The 22,339-nt window shown below is 43.3% G+C and overlaps 1 protein-coding gene across 1 annotated transcript; it reads right to left on the bottom strand.

The window, feature by feature from the left end:
- Positions 1–312: 312 nt before the first annotated feature.
- TEKT2 (tektin 2) lies at positions 313–21,188 on the bottom strand. Its single transcript, XM_054999669.1, has 10 exons — positions 21,120–21,188; positions 16,653–16,820; positions 13,818–13,943; positions 11,123–11,328; positions 10,664–10,807; positions 7,865–7,979; positions 7,242–7,349; positions 4,258–4,401; positions 2,618–2,697; positions 313–731 (listed from the first exon to the last, which is right to left on the bottom strand). Exons 2-10 carry the CDS (start codon positions 16,806–16,808, stop codon positions 518–520), a joined length of 1,293 nt encoding a protein of 430 aa, XP_054855644.1. The 5' UTR covers positions 16,809–16,820; positions 21,120–21,188; the 3' UTR covers positions 313–517.
- Between the last annotated feature and the right edge of the window lie 1,151 nt (positions 21,189–22,339).

Below are 22,339 nucleotides of genomic sequence, written 5' to 3'. Positions count from 1 at the left end.
GGGCAAGATTTCAAGCTCACCAGAACTGTTAATCAGGCTGGATATTACTAAATTCTGAGAAGCAGATTTTTCAGGCCATGATGTTATGACCTGATCTTACATGCATGCTTTGTGAGATGCAAGTGGGCAGTTAACTTGTCTTTATTGTTGGTGTAGTAGCCCATTCTCTGGGAAGTTGCTTGAACTTTCTGCATTGTACCTTACAAACTTTAAATAGATACATCCATTAAAATTTGAACAAATCTGAAATGCCAGAAACATTTATAGAGGGCTAATGAGATAAACACCACCAGTGACTGAGGTCAGGTTTGTTTATTGGTTATCACTTTAAACAGTCAAACAAAGGACAGGCATACAACACTGGGGTGGGGAAAAAGTGAGAAACAAAATCATTCCACTTTGAAACAGGTAGCAGGTTGCCTTGGCATGTAACCATTGGGGGAGCAACGGCATCCCCTTTCCAAACCAATTCTCTCTTCAGCGTTTTTTCCAGGGATAACACATTGAGCCCATTACACTACGCCAGTTCCAGCTGTCTGCTCTTAAGGGGTGAGAGGGTGCGATTGGTGGTCCGGTTGAACGTGTCCACCTCTGGCACAAATTTCTCAGCAGGGACTGTCAGCTTCCGTCTGGAGTCCATGCATTTGTTATCTAGCATCAGGGAGTTGGTTTTGTAGCCAATGTCTGTCTGAATGCGATACAAGTGTTTGTAGAGAGCATCCAAAGCATCCCTGTAGAAAGCCAAGATGAGATGATCAGGGCTTAAATTAGAATCTGACTCTTTGTTTTTAAAATGAACACACTGTTATTCAAAGAAGTTTTGCCACAGAGGAAAAAACAGGGTTAGATTGTATAGATCCATTCTGCTAGTGGGAGCACTTGCCTCCCACAGAAGTAGCCTACTCATGATGTAAGATACTCTTCTGAGTGCCTTGCCCCAGGGGAAGGAGCCTTTGCTGGCAGAGTGCCTCTACTGGTAGAGTGGATCCATGTGAGATTCGAACAGATGACAGTAATAAAAAAAACCCAAATCCTTACATGTCTCTCTCAAGGGAAATCCAAAAGGACTTTCTCAGCATTCATTTAAATATGTACCCATGTGTTTGAAATAGTTGCTGAATCATGAGAAAAGCATTTCATTTTCAACTGAAGGGCTTTCAATGATACTGTATTTTCCATTTCAGTAGGTGCAGGAACAATGGAGGAAACTGGATTTTTCTTTCCATAGTAGGCTACATTATCACTTTTTCTCTGTAAGAATTTAAACTGATGTAGGGGAGGAAACCCCATGCATTTGTAGGAACCTACTGCTGCTTGCAGCCCTTGAGAATCCTATGGTAGGACAGAAAGATGCAAGAATAATACATCAGTTCCCCTCGTCAAGTATTCCAGTTCTTGTGAATCCCACAACTAAGGAGGAAGTGCAGGGCTTGCAAAATAAAATCAAAATCCTGCCTCTCTGACTTCCCCTCCTGGAAGTAACTAACAGAGGCTCTATTTTGGTGGGAGGAAGTATTTCAGAAGGCAAAACAAAACCCACAGCAAGCTTCAAACGACCATTATCAACCACAATTAAGTGGCAAAAAAATCTACTGAAGAAGTATCTGAAGAAGTGAGCTGTGGCTCATGAAAGCTCATACCCTACCACAAATTTTGTTAGACTTATAACTCTTGGACTCTTTCTCTTTTCTACTAAAAACTCTACTGTTATGCCAACTGCATTTTTGCAGCTATTTTGTATCTCTGTATAGTAAAGCCATAGAATAGCCACTTTTTTAAAAACAAAATAAGCTACACAAGTTGTGTAGCCAGTTTGGTGTAGTGGTTGAGCGTGGGACTCTAACCTGGAGAACCAGGTTTGATTCCCCACTCCTCCACTTGAAGCCAACTGGGTGACCTAGGGTCAGTCACAGCTTCTAGGAGCTCTCTCAGCCCCACCCACCTCACAGGGTGATTGTTGTTGTGGGGATAATAATAACATACTTTGTAAACCGCTCTGAGTGGGAGTTAAGTCATCCTGAAGGGCAGTATATAAATCAAATATTATTATTATTATTATGTTATTATTGTGCCTTTTGCAAACATACCTGGAGCTCAATCCAATCATGTTCAGATGCACATCTTTTGCGCAGAGGAGCTCCACAAGGTCCAACTAAACCTTGGGGTTTTTTTTCTTTTTTAAAAACCCTGCTAATGCAAGCACATGGGTGCACAGGATGAACATGCATAGCAGGGAACAGGAAGTGTGCATGCACACTACCAATTCTCATTTGTACAATCTACTTGTGCTCTCGAATGCTAATTAATTTACAATAGTGGGGGAAGACAAACAGGTTAAAACAAGGCTCTGCTTGCCCTGCGGGACTCTTCTTTGCACACATGCTATGTTAGTACCTGCCTGGATGGAGCTCCTGGTACACAACCTCACTGATCTTCATGACACATAGCACCAGTCTGCTGGCCAGATATCTAGGTGCTCTTGAAAAAACAATCCCATGAATCTACCGCATCAATAGTATTGTTACTGAATCAAGGTGACCCCCTGAGCTACTAAAATCCAAGTGGTTTAAAGGCATCCCATTCTTTTTTGCCCTTAAAAGAAAGCAGAGACACATACTGTGATTGTGCCAGCTTCTGCTTCAAAGCTGCAATAGTTCCTTCCAATTGATGAACCTCATCCGTCAATCCATGCTGAGCCTGAAAAATAGTTAATCAGTATTAACACTAGGTAATGCAGTTGTTCCACCTGCTAGCTTAGATCAGCTTTGTTAACCATGGCTAGTATGGTACAATTGGGGGCGGGGGAGAGTGATTTCCAATATGGCACCTCCATTGAGCACCACAGTGCCCACCAATGTGTTTCCTAGTCCCTTCTTTCCACAAATTAGAATCAATTTTGGCTTTCTTCCATTATATGGAAGTAGAAGATGCACCCATTTGGAAATAGCTGTCTCCATCACAGGACAAAACTTGGCCTTTTGTGATTGGCCTCAGTCCCCATAGTAACCATTTTGTGCTTGCCCCATTTTGAAACCCATTTTTTAGTGGAATCCACAACCTGTTTGCAGAATCCAAAAGCACCCACATATTCATCAAGGCTGGACTGCTGATTTGAAGAGCTGCTTATACCCATGCCAATCTGCCAATGCATAGTATCTTCCAATGCATAGTGTCTTTCTGTGACCTTAGCTGAGGTTGGCTGGGCACCTGGGTCTCCCAGATCTTAGTTAGACACTCCAAATACTTCATCACACTGGTTATGATAACTGTGTTCACATTGACACTGGTTTGGGAGATTTCTTTCAAGATTGCTTAAGGATCAAAGATTATCCTGATTTTGAGAAATCTACCTTGAGCAAAGGAAGAAATTATTGCAGGTCAGGTGAGCGGGGCTTGGAGCACATATATACCATTTTTGGACAGTATCTGCCAGAGATTTCTTTTTAGTACTATAAACTTCTCTGTTCTGAAAACAAGCTCATCTATTAAAACGAAATTGTCATAACACAAATTTTAAAAAACAATCTTTTTTCCTTAACAAAAGCTGTAGGCGGGGCAAACAAGTACTCTGAGCATGGCAATGCATCCACTCTGGATACGGCCCCAAATTAAAGCAAAGATGCTTGAAAGAGACAAGATATTGTATCATCCTTCTTGGCCCTCACTCAAGGCCAACAGCTTCTCTGCCTTGTTTTGTTCAGATTAAGGTTTCAGAGCCAGTGACTGGCAGCCACTTCCAGTGATATGGGGGAGATCTAAGAAGCTAAACAGGATAGGCCCTGGTTAGTATTTCGATTTAAGACCATCAAGTGATTCCAAGTTGCTACACAGAAGCAGGCAATGGCAAATCACCTCTGTTTGTCTCCTGCCTCGAAAACCCTACAAGGTCACCATAAGGTGGCTGCAATTTGATGACAATTTCCACCACCATATTTTTCCATGGAAAGATTTCCATCCCAGATATCTAAATATAGTCTGTTTATAGTTGTCCAGGCTGTTATGGCTACAAATCAATGTTATATGGGCTAAATGTGGGATAAAAAGCATGGACAAACCCCAGTGTTTGTACACAGTGTATTTGTTAACATTATTTACATTTTGATACTATTACTTTAATTTATTTAAATTTGAATTGGGAAAATGTTCCAATTCAAATTTTCCAGGAAAACCCACATCACTGGCCACTTCACACATGATGCTTCTTCCTTTAAGGATAAGCTAGCCCAGTCTATTTCCTCCCTTCGATGCTTGCAGTACCTGGTCACGGCACAGCTCCATATTGGGTCGGTAAGTTCGGGTCTCCAAGCGGGTATGAGCTAGTTTCAGATTCCAGATTTTCTTCCGGAGATCGTCCTCCAGGCGCCTAATGTCCTCCTGCATCTCAGAAATTTCTTCAAGGGTCTAAGAAAATCAAGGTTGTGATAGGAAAAGAGGATGACTAGAGGTCATCAAGATACTCAGAAAGCTCCTGAAGCACCTCTTTATCTAAATATTTATACCCCTCTTTCTAACTACTTATGACATCATTCGACCCTCCTCTATTTTATCCTCACAACCACCCCGTGAGGTAGGTTAGGCAAAGAGTGTGTGCGACTGGCCCAAGGTCATCCAGTAAGCTTCCATGCATGGCCATTTCCAGGCTTGGGCGGACCCGGACAGAGAGTGCTCAGGGCCCCCTATGCTCACTACTAGGCTCTCATTCTTGCCCTCCCACCACCCTGCCTCCACCTATCATTCCTTTCATTCCTATCATTCCTTTGCCCGCTCGCAAGCTCTTCCTCCACTACCTGCACACCCTTCCCCTGATGGTGCTAGGTGCAGCTAGGAGTGCCACAGCCATAGCGACCAGGAATGCTGATGCTTTGTGCTCCACTCACACATTGTTCTCCAGCAGTGCTAGGCAGCATATGCAGTTGGGAGCAAAGATGGCAAAGCACTCGCAAACAGGCAGAGGAAGGATGGGAGTACAGGCATCAGAGGAGGGCTTACGCCAGCCCTGTCTGAGGGGGCTCTGCCCCGACAGGGTCTATTCATGACATTTCAGAAACAGATTTGTCTCTCATCATAAGACACTATGTTTGGGGTAAAATTGGAAAGTCACCATGTGCATTACAAGTTTGTACCAGACCCGGTCCACAACAGGACCATCCTTTGAAGAGCTGTTTGAGAAGAGATCTTTTTCTATTTTCAGTTTACAGATTGTTGATTGTGGCTAAAAAATGGAGTGCTGGGATTTTTGCAGTGGAGGGGGATTTATTGGCAATCTGGGTTCATGATGGGAGTAGGAGAAATCTTTGCAGTGGGCAGAAAAATAGTATACAGATGTGAACGAATTAAAACCGCCAAATTCATTGCACCATATATTTTCTCTGCTCCAGGGCCAAGTAATTTGGAAAAATGGTTCTGCATGCTTATAGCAGATGGTGAGAGATTTCCTGTTCTCCACAGTTCCCTACAGTTTTAAAATGCATTTTAAAAAAAAATGGAAAGATTTGCTTACAAGCAGATAACATGTACGGGTTGTGCTTTTAAAAAGAAAAAAGCAGGCAGCCTACTTGAGGAACAGGAGAAGTAGCAAAATGGCTGTATAAGCCAGAGTACAATTTAATATATGTACATCTCTACAGAAGGCCAACCTCTCAGTGCGATGAAGAGTCTGCTTAGACATTTAAAATGTTAGGTCTGGCTTAGGAGCAGGAGTATATTGAAGGGGTATCAATCAGTGTTTATTGCAGTCATTGACCAGCATAACTTAGAATCAAACAATTCAGTTACCATCAATTGTTAAAAACAACCACTATCAGGTTGGACTAGAGAAAATAAATTACCTATATGAATTTAAACAGATAGATCTATCAGCATATTCAGTAAAAGAATTTAAAATTGTGCCCAGTAATTTGTATCCCCCCTCAACGGAGGCTTGAAGTAAGTTAGCCACTAGTCCCTTTTATACCTTGGGTGTTCTGTCGGGCTTTGCAAATACCTGCACAAATTTTGCAGTTGCTGTTGTTAGCTGTTCTTTCTCACCCCCAAGCAGCATTTCCATCTAAGCTTTGCTTGAGTGGCCTAGCAAGAGGAAGGGAGCTATGTACTTCAGATGGATTTTTTGGTGGAGAGGGCAGTGGAGTAAAATGCGCTCTGTCATTTCCACTGCTCCTCTTCCCCAAGGGCACAGACTCTCCTCCCACGGAATCTTCTCACAACACCCTATTGGAGGGGTGAAAACTGAGGTTACCAGTCTTTTAGATAAACGACACAAGTCACTATTGTCAGATAGGGTAGAAGGGTGCACATGATGCTTCCCCTGCTCCACAAATGACCAGAACAGCATCACTTAATGCTATATAAAGTCTGTGAGAATGGTGTTCAACACTAGGGCTCAACTTAAGCAAAACATTATTAATTTCTTGGGCAGGGCTGCCGGCCCCAGGCCTCCGCTTCTCAAATCAGAAGTGCAAAGCAAAGTCTCTAGGACAGGTGCTGATTTCTCAAGGGGACAGAGGAAATGAAGCAGATTCCTAGAGGTCCAACCAGGTATCAGATGCCCAGTCCTCAGGAAAAGATTGGAAAGGAGCAGTCTGTGTTTGCCAAAACCATACTTATTTACGGCTTCCTCTTCCCCCAAGCATATTCCCCAAAAGGAGAGGAAGAGTTAGTAGGGTGGGTATGGCATGGGGGTGAAATGAGTGGTGATTATGAAGTATGTGGTGTTAGGGACCAACAAGCAATGGCATTCTCAGGATCCCAAAATCTCACGCCAGTGGGTCCCCTTCCTCATCAGCCTGCTGCCATATACCCCCTCATTCAGCTGTTCTTACTGCCAGCATACTGGGCCCTATACAGGAACTTGGATACAGTGATCAGTTGGCGATGTATTGATTGTATTTAAGACCCAGTTCAGAATTCAGCTGGAGTTCCCTCAGTTGCATCGGTGCAAGAATTAATGTTGAAAGGTTTTGGACTGTAGAAAGGATCTTAACAGAAACTTATGAGGTCGGTGCAAGTTCCTAGCTATTCATTTTTACCCTCTCCTTTCCTCTAAGGAGCAATAGGCAACTCACATGGTTCTCCCCCATCCCCCACTTTGCAAAAGCCCTGCAAAGTAGATTAGGTTGAGAGATAAGTTACAAGGTGAGCTTTGTGGCCAAGCAGGGATCTGAACCTGGGCCTCTCCTGCCAGTGTAACACACTGGCCCTCAGGTTTCAGATTTTATCTTGGTAAATACTAGCTAAAGACTCACATTTTTTTCCTGCCACCTCAGTTCATCAAGGGCTCTTTCCAGTTCATGGATTCTCTTTCGGAAGGCAAATTCCGTGGCTACACGCTGAGCTTCCAGTTCATTGTCTGTCTAGAGAGGAGAATACATATAACACATTAGGTTGGAGACGAGCCATTGCTCACACAGTGGCAAGTTTAATTATATTCCTTGTGGACTAGAAAGCTGCCTTTTAAACAAACACTTAAAATCCCAATATATCCAGCTGGGGTGAGGAAAAGGAACTAAAACCAACCCATTACCTCTGATGACCCCCCCCCCCTCCCAATATCTTAACAAGAAAAGGGGAATTTTAACCCTGCCCAATTATGGTCCCAAATGCAATGAAAGTATTTTGCTCCGTTGAACTTAATGGGAGCCACAGGCCAACAAACATGTCTGTATCTGCAAACTCACAACCTATTTTCTATGCATTCCATCCTGAGTTCCATTGATCTAGAATGCTTGACAATATTGTTAGGTTGTGGCTGGTTTGTAAGGCGCTAGCTTTTAGAAATAAACATGAAGTGCCCATCTGTGGGAGGGCGGGGTATAAATCAAATAAATAAATAAATACATTTTAAGTTATACCAACAGCTTATGCTTACCTGGGCAATAGTGAGTGCTATGGCTTCCCGCAGCTCCACGGCCGCTTTCATTTCTGCCTCAGCTCGGTCCTTGTTGTACTGGCTATATTGGTCCCACTGTTGAGGAGTGACAGATCTACAACAGCCAGACAGATTAGCTGGTTCAGTTGTTCAGAAAGAGGATGGCTTTCATGATCCCTCTCTACTGATGGACAGTGGATAAGTGGTTCGGCTGTGAATCAGCACTCTACTGGTTCGAATCCTACTACTGCCATGAGCGCAGTAGGTGGCCTTGGGTAAGCCCCTCCTCTCAGCCCCAGCTCCCCAGCTGTATTGTGGGGATAATAACACTAACTTGTTCACCGCTCTGGGTGAGGCACTAATCTGTTTGGAAGAGCAGTATATAAGAACAGCTATTACTATCATCATCATCAATCCAGAGGAGTTAGCTGTGTTATAGTAGAGTCCAGTAGCACCTTTAAGACTAACCAACTTTATTGTAGCATAAGCTTTCAAGAACCACAGCTCTCTTCATCAGATGCATCTGACGAAGAGAGCTGTGGTTCTCAAAAGCTTAATCATCATCACCATCACCATCTCTACAGGCATATTTGTTAGGGATTTTGGTTTTCCAAACTTTTTTGAGACACAGTCCACACTGGGGTTTTCATGGACTCAACCCACCAGGAAATTCCTCTGTGCAAGCCCCATTTGAAGTAAACAGGAGCAGCACAACAGCATGGGTCTCCCTGACTTTAACAGGGCTTGCCCAGAACCTCCCAGTGCTCATCATTAACTACCAAAACATTTAGATTTTTTTTTTAATTTCTGGTAAATTTTGGAACAGCTTTAATACGAAAGTACGAGGACATCTTCCCCTCCCCCTAAAAAAAAATTATTTCCCATTTTTGTACTGAACTTCAGAGAGAGGAATGGCAGGATGCTCCCATGAAAAGATGCCCTGCTCTTGAGCCCCTTTGTGAGTACCAGGACATTCCCTCAAGGACTTAAAGGTCACCATAGTTCAACAGAAACCTTTCAAAAACAAAATCCAATGGGAAGCTGCTGAACTGGAATTCATATGTAAATTTGACTCAGTCAGACTTGGATTGAATAGAGACTATGAATGGTTACCTCATTATCAGAAGCAGGGCTTTTTTTCAGTGGGAATGCAGTGGAACGGAGTTCCGGAACCTCTTGAAAATGGTCACATGGCTGGTGGCCCCGCCCCCTGATCTCCAGACAGATGGGAGTTTAGATTGCCCTCCGCACCACCAGCCATGTGACCATTTTTTCCGAGGGCAACCCACTGAGTTCCACCATCTCTTTTCCCAGAAAAAAGCCCTGATCAGAAGTAACTGATTTCATTATCAGAAGCAAACTGATCCCATTATCAGAAGCTACTGATTGCATCTACTCCCCTCTCCCCTCACCACCTAAATATATCAGTTTCTTCATACCCTCCATGCATCTGATGAAGAGAGCTGTGGTTCTCGAAAGCTTATGCTACAGTAAAGTTGGTTAGTCTTAAAGGTGCTACTGGACTCTTTTCTATTTTGTGAGTAATATACCATAACATAATGTAAGATATGATATTAACAATAATAATATTTGATTTGCATACCATCCTTCAGGACAACTTAACGCCCACTCAGAGCAGTTTACAAAGTGTGTTATTATCATCCGCATGTCAATCACCCTGTGAGATGGGTGGGGCTGAGACTGCGAGATCTCGGACAGAGCTGTGACTGACCCAAGGTCACCCAGCTGGCTTCAGGAGGAGTGAGGAATCAAATCCAGTTCTCCGGACTGGAGTCCTGCCGCTCTTAAACATTACACAAAACTGACCAGTGGTTCCGTAGTGCTGCAGATGGCCCCTTCTGCAATGCCTCCACTGCAATACCTGAGCCCACGAAAACCTATTGTGTCTGCCATCACCACAACCTGGGGTTCTTTTACTATGTCCTGTCCAACAGTCACCCATTGGGAGGGACTGTGGCTCCATGGAAGAGCCTCTGCTTGGCATACAGAAGTTGCCAGGTTCAATCCCTGGCATCTCCAGTTGAAAGGATCAGGTAAGAGGCAATGTAAAAGACTTCAGCCATAGACTCTGGAGAGCTGCTGCCAGTCTGAGTAGACAATACTGACCTCGATGGACAAAGGGTCTGATTCAGTATAAGGCAGCTTCATGGGTGTTCAGGTGTTGGCTCCCTCAGTTCCCAGTGTCCAAATTTGGAACCATAGTGAGTGTAGAGTAGGGGATTCTGCCTCTCCTCTGTGCTTTTTTCCTACTTGAAATGGTCCAACGGGAAGGGGGTGCTATACATCCTACTGGAGAAACCCACATGAAAACTTGTGAATATTACACAGGGCAAGGACCCTGGACCCAACTTGTGTACTGCATAATGTGGAAACTGGCCCCAACTGTTTAAAACACTGAAGCTGAAGACGAAGGATAGACTCCCTTCTCACAGCCAAATGTGATTTGATAACAGTACTGCACCCTCATCTGGCGGCCCCACCGCATTGCTGTTCATAGGTTTTGCAAACCTGGTTGACCAGACACAGCTACAGGATAACAATGCTTCTATACTAGACTACGTTGGGTGTGCCGGCCTCTCTCTTTCCTGTGTAGCTCATAGCGAGACCTGTGCTTAACGCAGGCCTCTTTGTAACGATAGCAGAAGTATCACTTCTGCCCAGCTAACACAAAAACAGGAACTTAGTACCTTCCGTGCAAGCTGTTTTGGCAGAAAGCCAATCTTGAGGGCCAATCTTGTGAATGGCTCTCCTGCGAGGCCGCAGCTGGCACATCCTTACCCAACTGGCACTCGAGTAGGGTTGACTTTGTAGGAGATGTTGGGGGAGTTGACACTGAGCGACACACAAGTCCGGTCAATCTCCAGGGCTTCCATTTTCCCCCGGTGGTCAAAGTTAAGCTGGTGGCAGGCTTCTTGCAAGAGGCTGTAAAAGGAAAACATGGAACAGATTCAGATTAGGGGCCATCACTAAAAAGAAAGGGCAGCAGGTGGGATATTAAGGGAAGGAAGCTGAATGTCAGTTTCCCTCCTCCTCTAATTTTGTCATTAAGCAACATTGATAATACTAAGAGCATGGTTGGCATGGTATAATTGTAAGCCTTCTGGACAAAACACAACATTTCCTCCCTTCTACCCCTCCCCCAATATTAAGCAATTTGAACCCAGGTCGGTAGATCCAGACAGCAACCAACCCTCCAATGAGTAATACAAGACCACCTGCGTGACCCACCAAGCTCACCAGAGTTGCTCAAAGGCCTCGCTCACTTTCTGCTGGAGGTCTTTCTTGGTAGCATCAATCACCTCCACCTCTTTGTGTAGCTCATCCTCTACGGGGTCTGTCACTACATCGATGGCTCGACGGCTCTCCCGGAGGGTGAGGCACTCAATGGCCACATCCATCGGCAAGTTCTTTGCTTGCAGGGCACGCTCTGCCGCCTCCTTCATCTGGAGAAGAGAAACTAAAATGGAGTAAAGGATTGACGTGACCTCTTTCTCTCCCCATCTCCACTTCTCTGGAGACAATACGGGACTTCTAGAACTGGAAATATGGCATTGAGTGAGCAAGTCTTACAGACCAACCAAACATCCTTTGGAAATATTTCACAGGCGGGCCAAGTGGATTCTAGCAGAGTTTGGCACCTGGAGAAGCAAATCAGGTGACGGTTTTATTGCCAAGCATCTCAAGTCAGGATTTATTACTTTGTTTCATCTACTTTTCACAGCTTCTCAGATGGAACAGAACCTGTCTGTTGATTACACAACTATTATGATGCCCAGTCAACCAACCCTCCTGCTCAATAAACTAATTGGACCACCTTGGTCCCAAGTTGCTTGTTTGGGAATGGCTGGAGAGGATGAAAAGAGTTTTAGAACATGAGGGTTTAGAAACATTTTCCAGCTGCTTTGTTAAGAAGCTCAAAACAGCTTCTAAACGAGGAGACCTTAAAATCAGAGAAGCACAAACCACAATAAAGAGAACTTCCACATACCCGCAATTGCCAGACAGTATTCCTGTCACCCAATCAAATGAATAAAAAGCCATCTGGGAAAAAGGATCTTACAGCCCTTTCTAAAATTCATCAAGGAGGTGTAGCTTTGCATGCAATTTCAGGCTTGGGGCCATCATTGTAAAGGCCCTGCTTCTGACAACTACAGTTGGAACTTCCAGCAGGGATACATTTTTTAAAAAGCAGTTTGGTGGGAAAGGCAATATAGACAAGGCTGTATATATCTTTTAAAAATAAAAAATACCCAATGAGATCAACATTCTGGAAGAAGATAAAATCAAAGTTTATATAATTTTTAAAACTTTTTTTCCATTAATTTTCTATTCCGCCCTCCCCGCAAGCGGGCTCAGGGCGGATTACATCATTTAAAACACAGTCACCACAATAAATACAATAATCCATAAATTCATAAAAACCATTAAAATTTTAAAATCTTAGTTAATTGCATAATAGAATATAATAAATATCAAGAGGGCAGCAACCACAATTAGCTATTTACTTAACTTCACTTGGCTAAAAACCCATAGGAAATACTGATATAATTTCCAGGTGTAATTAAACTGTTAGAAACGGGTGGTGATAAACATCTAATGGGGAGGGATTAAAACATTCAGCCATTCCCTCCCCCTACCTGGCTGGCGGAGACCTAGCCCAGCCTCAACCATATACTTGGCAGAACATCTCTGTCTTGCTAGCCCAGCGAAAGGACAACAAATCCGGCCAGGCTCTAGTTTCAATGGATAGAGAGTTCCACCAAGCCAGGGCCAGGAACAAAAAGGCCCTGGCTCTGGTCGAGGCCAGGCAGGCCTCCCTGGGGCCAGGGACCACCAATAGCTGTTTTTCTCATGATCAAAGTGTCCTCCGGGGCATATATAGGGAGAGGCGGTCCCACAGATATACTGGTCCCAGGCGGCTTAGAGCTTTATAAGTTAATACCAAAACCTTGAATCTGATCCACTACTCCACTGGCAACCAATGCAGCTGATGCAGTATAGGTGTTGTGTGTGCTCCAATTGGCACTCCTGTAATAACACATGCAGCTGCATTTTAGACTAGCTGTAATCTCTGGACCAGACTCAAGGGAAGCTCTGTGTAGAGCGAGTTGCAGTAATCTAATCTAGAGGCGACTGTTGCCTGGATCCCTGTAGTTTGTTAAGCTTCTAGAACATAAGAAGAGCCCTGTTGGATTCATCAATTCCAGCATCCTGTTCCACAGAGAGCCAGCCATGTGCCCTGGAGGGCTATCAAACAAAGCATAGAGGGTGAGGTCTTCCCATGACCTTGTCTCCTTGTACTGGTATTCAGAGGTTGACTACCTCGGGGTGGGGAAGTTCCCCTCGGTCACCATAGCTAGTAGCCATTGATGGACCTTTCCCCTCCTCTCTGAATCTCTTGAACCACCTTTTAAAGCTGCTCTTTGGTCTGTCCTGAACCTATTTCCCAACAATGTGATGGGGCTTCCCGGAATTCCAGTGTTACATAAGAGGGCAAAAAAGTTTCTTCTATCCATTTTCTGTAGCTCATGCATAATTTCATAAATTTCTATCACACATTCCCTCTGTCACTTTTTTTTCTAAATAGGAAAGTTCCTGACTCTTTTGCTTTTCTTAATAGCAAAGGTACTCCAACCAGTTAATCATTTTGGCCGTGCTGGTCATAGGGAAGGGAAAAGGAACTCCAGCCCAGTGAAAAAACTCCCAGATATTCCCCTTTGGCATCTGAGCATTTAACCGGCATTGCCTCTTTCTTCTCAGTCTTAAGGGCTAGAAACTTGAAATGGGGTGTGTGTGTGTGTTAAGATTCTCAGGATAGAGAATTTTGCACCTGAATTCTGTGACCTTTTTTTCAGAGCGCCCAGCATGACGCCAGAGGCCATTTAAACCCGTGCCGTGAGTCCTTCCACCCACTCAGAAATAGCCAACCTACTTGGGTCAAAGCATTGATTTCTGCATCGGTGTCTGTCAGGCATTTGTCCAGGGCCTCTTTCCATTGATTGACACTGTCAATCCGCTCATTCAGGCGTGTGCAGTTGTCATGTTTATCCCACTTTGTCTGCAGAGGAATGAGAGAAAGTAAACGGTTCAAATGACTCTTTCAAATAGTCTGCAGTTGCTCAGTTGTTACAGAGGGAAGGAGAGATGAGCTGTCTCAAGACCGATCTTGGCAGGGAAAAGCAAGGTGTAGCAGCAAAATACCCCCTCATCCCCCTCCCCAACCAAACAATGGGCACAAGCCCAAGGGGAGAGTCAAATGCTCATATGGGTATTCAAGAAGTAAAAATCTATTCTGACATATGATATGCCCAAGCACATTTCAAAAGTCTATGTTTTGATGGGAGAAATTATTCCAACAGCTAAAGCTTAAACAATAGAACGTTCTCCCAGTTAACTTCTCAGCTGTCATTGAAATAAGAAACGTGAAGACTTGTTCCTGGTGAAGGCATACTCTTCTTGTAATATACCATGTTTTTAACCAGACCAGGCACCTCCTTTTACTTCCACTTACAGAATGTGTGTAGTTTCCCAGCATTTTCACAGCTTTACTCCCAGAAGTTAAGAATGTTTATATCATCATTCCAGAACACCAACAGCTAGAAAGGGCTCAAAGCTGACAGCCAGTTTTATGCCTATGATGGACAATCACTAGTTGCTCCTACTGGGCTGCCTTCAGTTTAGGGTTGCCATGCTCTAGGTGAGGCCTGAAGATCTCCCAGAATTACAACTGATCTCCAGGCCACAGAGATCAGTTCCCCTGAAGAAAATGCCTACTTAGAGAGTGGATTTTATGGCATTATACCCCACCGAGGCCCCTCCCCTCACCAAACGCTACCCTCCCCAGGCTCCATCCCCAAATCTCCAGGAATTTCCCAACCCGAAGCTGGCACTCCTACTTCATTTGATTGTACAATACAGCCCATAACAAATCAAACTAAGACTGTGGAAGAACCTACTCTAGAATAAGTGAGATTTTTTTTAAAAAATTGTAATTTACATGGTTTCGTTTCGGACAATCGTCTTTTGGGAGAAGATGAAAATAAATGTTGACTGGAACATTTCCCCCTTATATCTCAGCAATGGAAGGGACTGACTATTTTTAAATGGAGGAAAACTAACAAACACGCCGTGATAAACTAACTAGCACCAAAGGAGTCAAATCGAATTTACTTGATATGTTCAAAATCAATTAGATGCCAATAAATTCAATATATGCATACAGACAGCTTACATGAATATAAAGCAAACCGTATTACAGTAGCAGCATTAGTATCGGCATACAAATAGTATATGCATAGAAGTAGGTTACATGTGCAAAAGGCAGGGCATATTTCAATAACAAGGTCAACAAAATTCCTATGTAGGTAAAGATGTGTATTTTTCACATGCCAAAAAGGGTGGACGGTTGCTGAAGTTAATTGAAAGAACTAGGAATGACACTGATATCTGTATATGTGAGTATAATTGTAAATGTGGTTTTTTTTATTTGCATTCTGGAATTTGTAAATGTGATTGATTGTTTGATGATTCTCAGGTTGGAAATTTGTATACAATAACTGCCTAGATGAAGATGCAAAATGAGTGAATTGCTGGCTTCTTGTCGCAGTTGTTGCCCAGAGATTTTTCCTGGAGATGTTTGAAGACCATGTCAGAATATGACTTTTGAACTTTTGGTTACTCTTTAGACAAGACTGTCAATTACAGGCACTGGCACTTTAAAAACATAGGAAATTTGTTGTATTATTGCTAGCATTGATGTATGCTTTGCCTTATGTACATGTGATTAATTTTTTCATTGATATTTAGTACTATTGTTAGGCACAAGCACTTTACATCTTTACCTACATAGGAATTTTGTTGACCTTGTTATTGAAATATGCCCTGCCTTTTGCACATGTAACCTACTTCTATGCATATACTATTTGTATGCCGATACTACTGCTGCTACTGTAATACGGTTCGCTTTATATTCATGTAAGCTGTCTGTATGCACATATTGAATTTATTGGCATCTAACTGATTTTAAACATATCAAGTAAATTCAATTTGACTCCTTTGGTGCTAGTTAGTTTATTACGGCGTGTTTGTTAGTTTTCCTGCATTTTACCATGGTACTCTCTTGTTTTCTGGTATTTTTAAATGGAAGCTGGGAATTCAGAGAACCTGGTACAAACATTGTTATAATGGTATATCAATGAAGCAATATTCAATTGATGATTGTTTTTAAAGAACAAAAATGCCCCTTGGGTTGTGAGGCGAAGCAATAGTCAGTGTAGGGAAAATGGAAAAACCCAAATGGCAGCCATCCAGGCTTTACTACAATTTCACCCAAAGCTTCACATCAAAGCAGGTTTGAGAAAAATTGGAGAAAAGCCGGGAAACCCTGAGAGGTGCACAAACACACCAGAATGCTGGGTTGGAAAAAGGACCCCCCCTTCTAATCAGCATTGAATCAGGGGCAGATAATGTGTGCAGAAATGGCCACAGAGAACTTTCTGAAGATTTGATATAGAGGGAACCCTTTGCAAAGCAGGTTCTCAGTTTAGAAGCCCTTTGATCGTGAAACCTCCTGTCTCTTTCCCTAGTGACAGACAAGCCATAGAGGATCATGGGTGTGTATCAACACAGATCGGCCCCAATTCTATAGAAGCAGTGGGGTGGGGGTGGGGGAATCAGATTTTTTAAAAGCAAAAAGAGACTTATAGACTGATGAGCTGGTGCAGTCCACTGAGCTAGTCACACCCAAAATGTTGAAATGCCCACCCACCTGGTTGTTGGTTTCATTGCGAAGGATCCGTGCCTCCTGCCTGATCTGGTGGGACACAGAACGCTGTCTCTCGGCATTGGTTGAGAGGAGGTCACAGTTGGTGTACCAGTCTGGGAGTGTGAACCTCTGGCCCGGCTTCCTGCTCAGAGTGGCCATGGCACCTCACAGCTGTGGAGGACAGGCGGGAAAAAGAGTCTTAGGTGCATCAATCATGCAGCAACGCCCCCATGCTTTGCATCACTGAAGCTTTGTTTGGTTTCCTCCTCCGAGATCATGGCTAAAATAACGATTGCGTCCCTATTTAAGGGATTTTATACACTACCTTTCCAGTCTGAAATGCTCAAGATAACTTACAACAAACAAACAAAAATCTATCTCATAAAGACCTTTAAAACAAGAGCACTCTTAACTAATTACAGTCAGGACAAATTTAAAAGGCCTTCGGGATAAAGACAAAATTCTTTAATTGCCACCAGAAGGCCCACAGCAAGGTGGTTGTCTCCCATTCCAGAAGAAAGATGTTTCTGACCACCTCATTTATGGTTACTAATTTCGATAGTGCAAACTAGTGCCTGTCAAAGTGAACACAGCTCAGCAATGATGGACTGGGTCAATCTTCTGTCTGTCTTCCCACGACTATGAACACAGAATTAGGATGAGGTCAATGTAAACTGGGATCTGGGTTTGAATCCTTACTTTGCTATGGAAGCTCACTGGGTGACCTTGGGCCCTTCATTCTCTCTCAGCCTAACCTACCTCATAGTGGTTTTGTAAGGATAAAGTGGAGAAGGGGAGAGTAATGTTGTAAGACACTTTGCATCATCATTGAGGAGAAAAGTAGGATATAAGTAGCAAAAAAGACAAACAAGCACGGGGTGGAAGGGCTGCATGTGGCTTGCTATGCCATAAATTGTACAGCAAGAAAACACTGCAAAATCTCTGACAATAGATCTAGTTTTGTCTTCTCTTGTACAGCGTAGCCTTCTTCCTGATTGTGCAAGCTAAATATAGTATTACTGCATGTACCATCATGGCTTTTTCCATGCTGACCCTCAATGCTCAAGGCATTTTGCAAGTCTAGAAATTAGTACTGGGTTTATGAAGATTGCAACTTTTACATCTCCTTAAGATCCCAACACAGGTAGGCATGGCCTAGTAAGTTCAGAAAAGGGGGAAATCACTTGTCTTTACTCCCTCGTCCATGGCTAAGGACATATACCTACTTGACCACCTTGAACAATTTGAAATTTTGTTAGTCTTCAGGACTTTTTTTCAGCCGGAATGCAGTGGAACGGAATTCCGGCACCTCTTGAAAATACTCACGTGTCCGGTGGCCCCACCCCACCTGATCTCCAGACAGAGATCAGTTCCCCTCATTTCCCTCTTGAGAGTTCCACCACCTCTTTTCCCAGAAAATATCCCTTGCTTATAGGTGCTACTGGACTCTTACTCTTTTCTACTCCCAAAGTAAAAGTGTACGTTTTTGGAAGGTACCTGTATAAGAACAGAACCTGAAGCTAGCACACACACATCCTATCATAAAAGGAATGTTGTATTTTAATCCAATTTATCTGAGCAGGCATTGATGGTCTTAGCACCTATAGTAAGCAAAAAAAATGTTGTGAGGCAACTACAGACTCCATTGGAGTTTGGTTCTTTGAACAATGTGCTTTCAGCCAGAAATTTAAATACAGAAGCATCAGCCAGCATCAGATGTTCAATTTGCCCTGAACTGCTGCTAACTGTCACAAAGTTTAAGTAACGGCTGGATATAAAATTTCCTTTGTTTGAGCTCTATATTCTTTTGTTTAAGGTCACTGTTTCTGAGAAAGGACTATCCAGCAAAGCTGCAGCCTTTCTCAATGAATAAGTAAACTTTTGAAACTCTTAAGTAAAAAGTCGTATGAATTAAACCTTGCAATGTTAAATACAGACCAATCCTGTAGTGAGCCAGTGTGATGTAGTGATTAGTTTGCTGGATTAGGATCTGGGAGACCCAGAGTTGAACCCCTATTTTGTCATGTGAGTTTGCTGGGTGTTCTTGGGTCAGTCACCCACCCTCAGCCTAACCTACCTCAAAGGATTGCGAGGATAAAAAGGTAGGGAGAAGAATGATGTAAGCTATTCTGGGTCCCAACTGGGGAGAAAGGCAGGCTACAAGTTAATAAATGAAACAATATAATGAGACAAACAGAGAGGAAGCAGCTTTAGGCAGATGATTGGGGACATTACTGACAGGCAACCAATTTTTAACAAATTTAGTAAGGTCAACCCTAAATCCTTCCCAATCCCCCACAGCTCTGAGCATAGGACTTGCCTACCCGCCGACCCTTTGTCTGGGCCGTTTCCAGATGGCTTACCTGAAGCCGCTCCATGCCGCAATGTTGTGGATTGTGCCGGGGAAAACACGAAATATCGCGTTTTGTCGCGCAAAACTCGCACAAGAAAACACGATATTTCACGTTTTCCCTGGCCCAATCCACAACGTTGCGGCATGGAGCGGCTTCAGGTAAGCCATCTGGAAACGGCCCTGTTTAAGTGTATCTACATTGGGAGAGTTACATTTAAAAAAACCATTTAGAACCAAAATGCAGACAGCCATTAAAATCCTTCCAAATAACATCATGAGCGCGAGGGAGCCACAATAAGCATGAGATAGAGCCATGTATCTCATGCTTAAGATGTTATTTGGGAGGATTTTAATAACTGCCTGCCTTTTGATTTAATTTTAAAAAAATAATTTTAAATAATACTTTTTAAAATTATTTTATTAGTTTTAACTTTATTTTATTAGATTCCCTGATGACACCATTTACAAAATGCTTTGGGATCTATAAGTATTAGTAAATACCTTTCCTATTGCACCTTGATCTTCTCTCTCTGGACCTTATCACTTCAGTCTCGGCCCATTTCCAGTGGCTCCCAATTTGTTTGCAGGCCCAATTCAAGGCACTGGCATTGATCTTTAAAGCCCAGCATTTAGCGCATACCTGAAGGACTGCCTACTTCCTACAGTAATCTACCCAACTGCTAAGGTGATTTTCTGAGGACCTGCACTGGGTGCCTCCACCTTCTGAAATTAGGCAGGTGACACCCTGAAACTAAAACCATTGAATCCTCTCCCCAGGGATATTCATCTATCTCCTTCTGTCACTGCCTTTTGCCTGCAAGTGAATACTATTTTTGTTTCATCTGGCATTCTCTTAATGATCTCTTCCTTCCCGGCTTATTTGTTAAATTTCTGTTTTTTCCTGTGCATTCATACATGAATTTTATTTTTGTTTTTATTGTTTTTATTATACTTTCATTTTAACCGTTAGCCAACTTTGGTGGTCCTGACAGGGCAGAAAGGCGTGGTATAAATTTTGAAAATCAATAAACAGATGAAACCATTTGGATTTTCTGACTCCAATATTAAGATTCCTCAGACCAGCCCTTATTATATGTTATGTCTATCAGTTACCAGATTCAATTTAAGGTACTGGTTATCACCTATGAAGTCCATCATGGCCTCGGACCCACAAATCTGCAGGACTAGGCCTTTTGTAAGGATGCCACCATGCAAATAGGTAAGACAGACAGGAGCCCATACACATGAATTTTCTGTTGTGGCTCCCATCCAGTGGAATTGCTGGCCTGAGGAGGTCAGCAAAGATTCCCACACTTCTCCTGTTCTGCAGAAATGTATAATGGAATGGTTCGGGAGGATGCTTCTTTATCAAAGGAACAAGTTTGTAGTTTACTCCAATGTTCACTGTATGTTTTATCCTGACCTTACTGCATTGTCTTTGGGTTTCTAAATGTTATTTTCTACATTGTTTATATCATATCTGATAACATTTTTTGCATTTGTTTCCTAACTTTATAATCCCAGTCTTGTTACATTATTGGATGTCTTATTGCTGTCTGATTACACCGTAGTGTGCGATCTTCCTTGAGTTTCAGCCAGAAAGACGGATTATAAATAAAGTAAAAAAAGAGAAACCCTCTTCATGGATGTAAGTGACAGAACCGACAAGGAAGTTTCCACATCAAGAAATCACTGTTTAGAAAAGGGATCCCCAGTGTGGTGCCAATCAACATGATTGCTGGGGCCTGCTTCCCCCAAAGCCAAGCCAAGCCTGGCTTTTCCCAACCTCATTGCAACAGGAGACGCTTCAGAAGATTGCAGCAGACATCACCTCCCAGTCTGCAGGGAGCACCCATTCAGAAACAGCCACTCCATCAAAGGAGCTCCCAGTGTTTTGTAACTGCTTCCCAGGGCTATCATTTTGTGATGTAGCTCACTACCCTTTCTCAAAATTACCAAAGGGACCACAGGCTTAATAACTTGGGAATTCCTGGTTGAAGCAAAAGAAGGAAAAAACACAGTTGTTTGCAGAGGGGACTCTAAGCAACATAGATCATGTGAGCAAGAGAGCCCCACCCCACCCCAATGCCCTGGACTCTACAGGGCCATCCACTCACCCCCTTTCTCTTCCCCTCTGGCCACTGTCCTCTTCTCAGCCTTTACTTCCAACAGCTGCTTTATGTGATCAGTCTGGTTGCTACGCACGCTCCAGGCTGTTGCCAGGCAGCCACAGTTCCCAGGCACCAATCAGAATCCATCTGCAACTGTTTACAAGGGAGGGAGGGAGCATCCATAGCAACCAAGAGACTAAGGGAGAGAAAAATCTTCACAGCTGGGAATCACTTGGTTTGGAGAACTATTTAAAAAAAGGAGATTGGGTACCTCTATCTGGGATTTGCAGGATGAGCCCTGGCTAAGAAATGCATTTAAAAGCAGCTTTGACTGCCTCATTGTCTTACTGGTTGCCTGTTGAAATGGTTTTAACTGATTGCACTCTGCAATCCTGTTAAATCTTGTTCATCTGCACCTTCAGTCTCCCACTGCTATTTCTTGTATGCCATATCCAAAGATGGTACAGCTCCTTGAGGCAGGAGTCCATCTTCTCATATTTTGTCCAGCACCGTGCGCATTAATGCTGCCTAGTGTTAAATGCTGAAAAGGATTCCTCCAAACTTGAAAGATCTGCGTTGGCTCCTGATTTGTTCAAGAAAAGTTTAAGTGGTCTGTTGATCCGCAGGATCACTTGCTTTCATACGAATCTCCCCCAACAAGTGAGATTATACTGATGCTATTGTCTGTGTGACTCTGCATTGATCTAAGTGGAAGAGTCAAGCAACTGCAAGTAATGAAATACGCAGCACATTAATAAACCTTCATATGCTTACCTGCTTACGAGTCTTTGTCTACTGGAGGGAGAGCTGAGGGGAAGCTAGCAGAAAATGGAAAGGGGCCGAAGAAAGTTACTACTACACCTGATCCTGGATAAGGGAATGCTTGATACAGAAGGGAAACTGTCGAGGGAGTCCAGTCCACAGTAGCAAAGATTCTAAAGTAGAAGGAACCTAATCCAATGTGGGGTAAAATCCAAGAGGTGAGGAAGAGCCAATTGCTTGGCAAGGAAAAGGAGCAGACCTACCATGAGGTTAGGGCAACAGGTAGGATCCAGAAGCCAGCTACAAGAGAGATGAGCTAGAGCAGGGGTCCCCAATATGGTGCCTATGGGAACAATTGTGCCCACCAACACCTTTTCTGGTACCCTCCAAGTGTTTTTAGAAAGTGGGTAGGCCAGGTGAGGCTTTTGCAAAGCATGGTTTCTAACTGGGCATTAGAGTATCAG

The sequence above is a fragment of the Eublepharis macularius genome, chromosome 15, assembly GCF_028583425.1.
Source record: "Eublepharis macularius isolate TG4126 chromosome 15, MPM_Emac_v1.0, whole genome shotgun sequence".
Lineage (NCBI taxonomy): Eukaryota > Metazoa > Chordata > Lepidosauria > Squamata > Eublepharidae > Eublepharis > Eublepharis macularius.
Note: the sequence above shows the minus strand (reverse complement) of the source record. Positions and strands in the feature narration are given on the sequence as shown.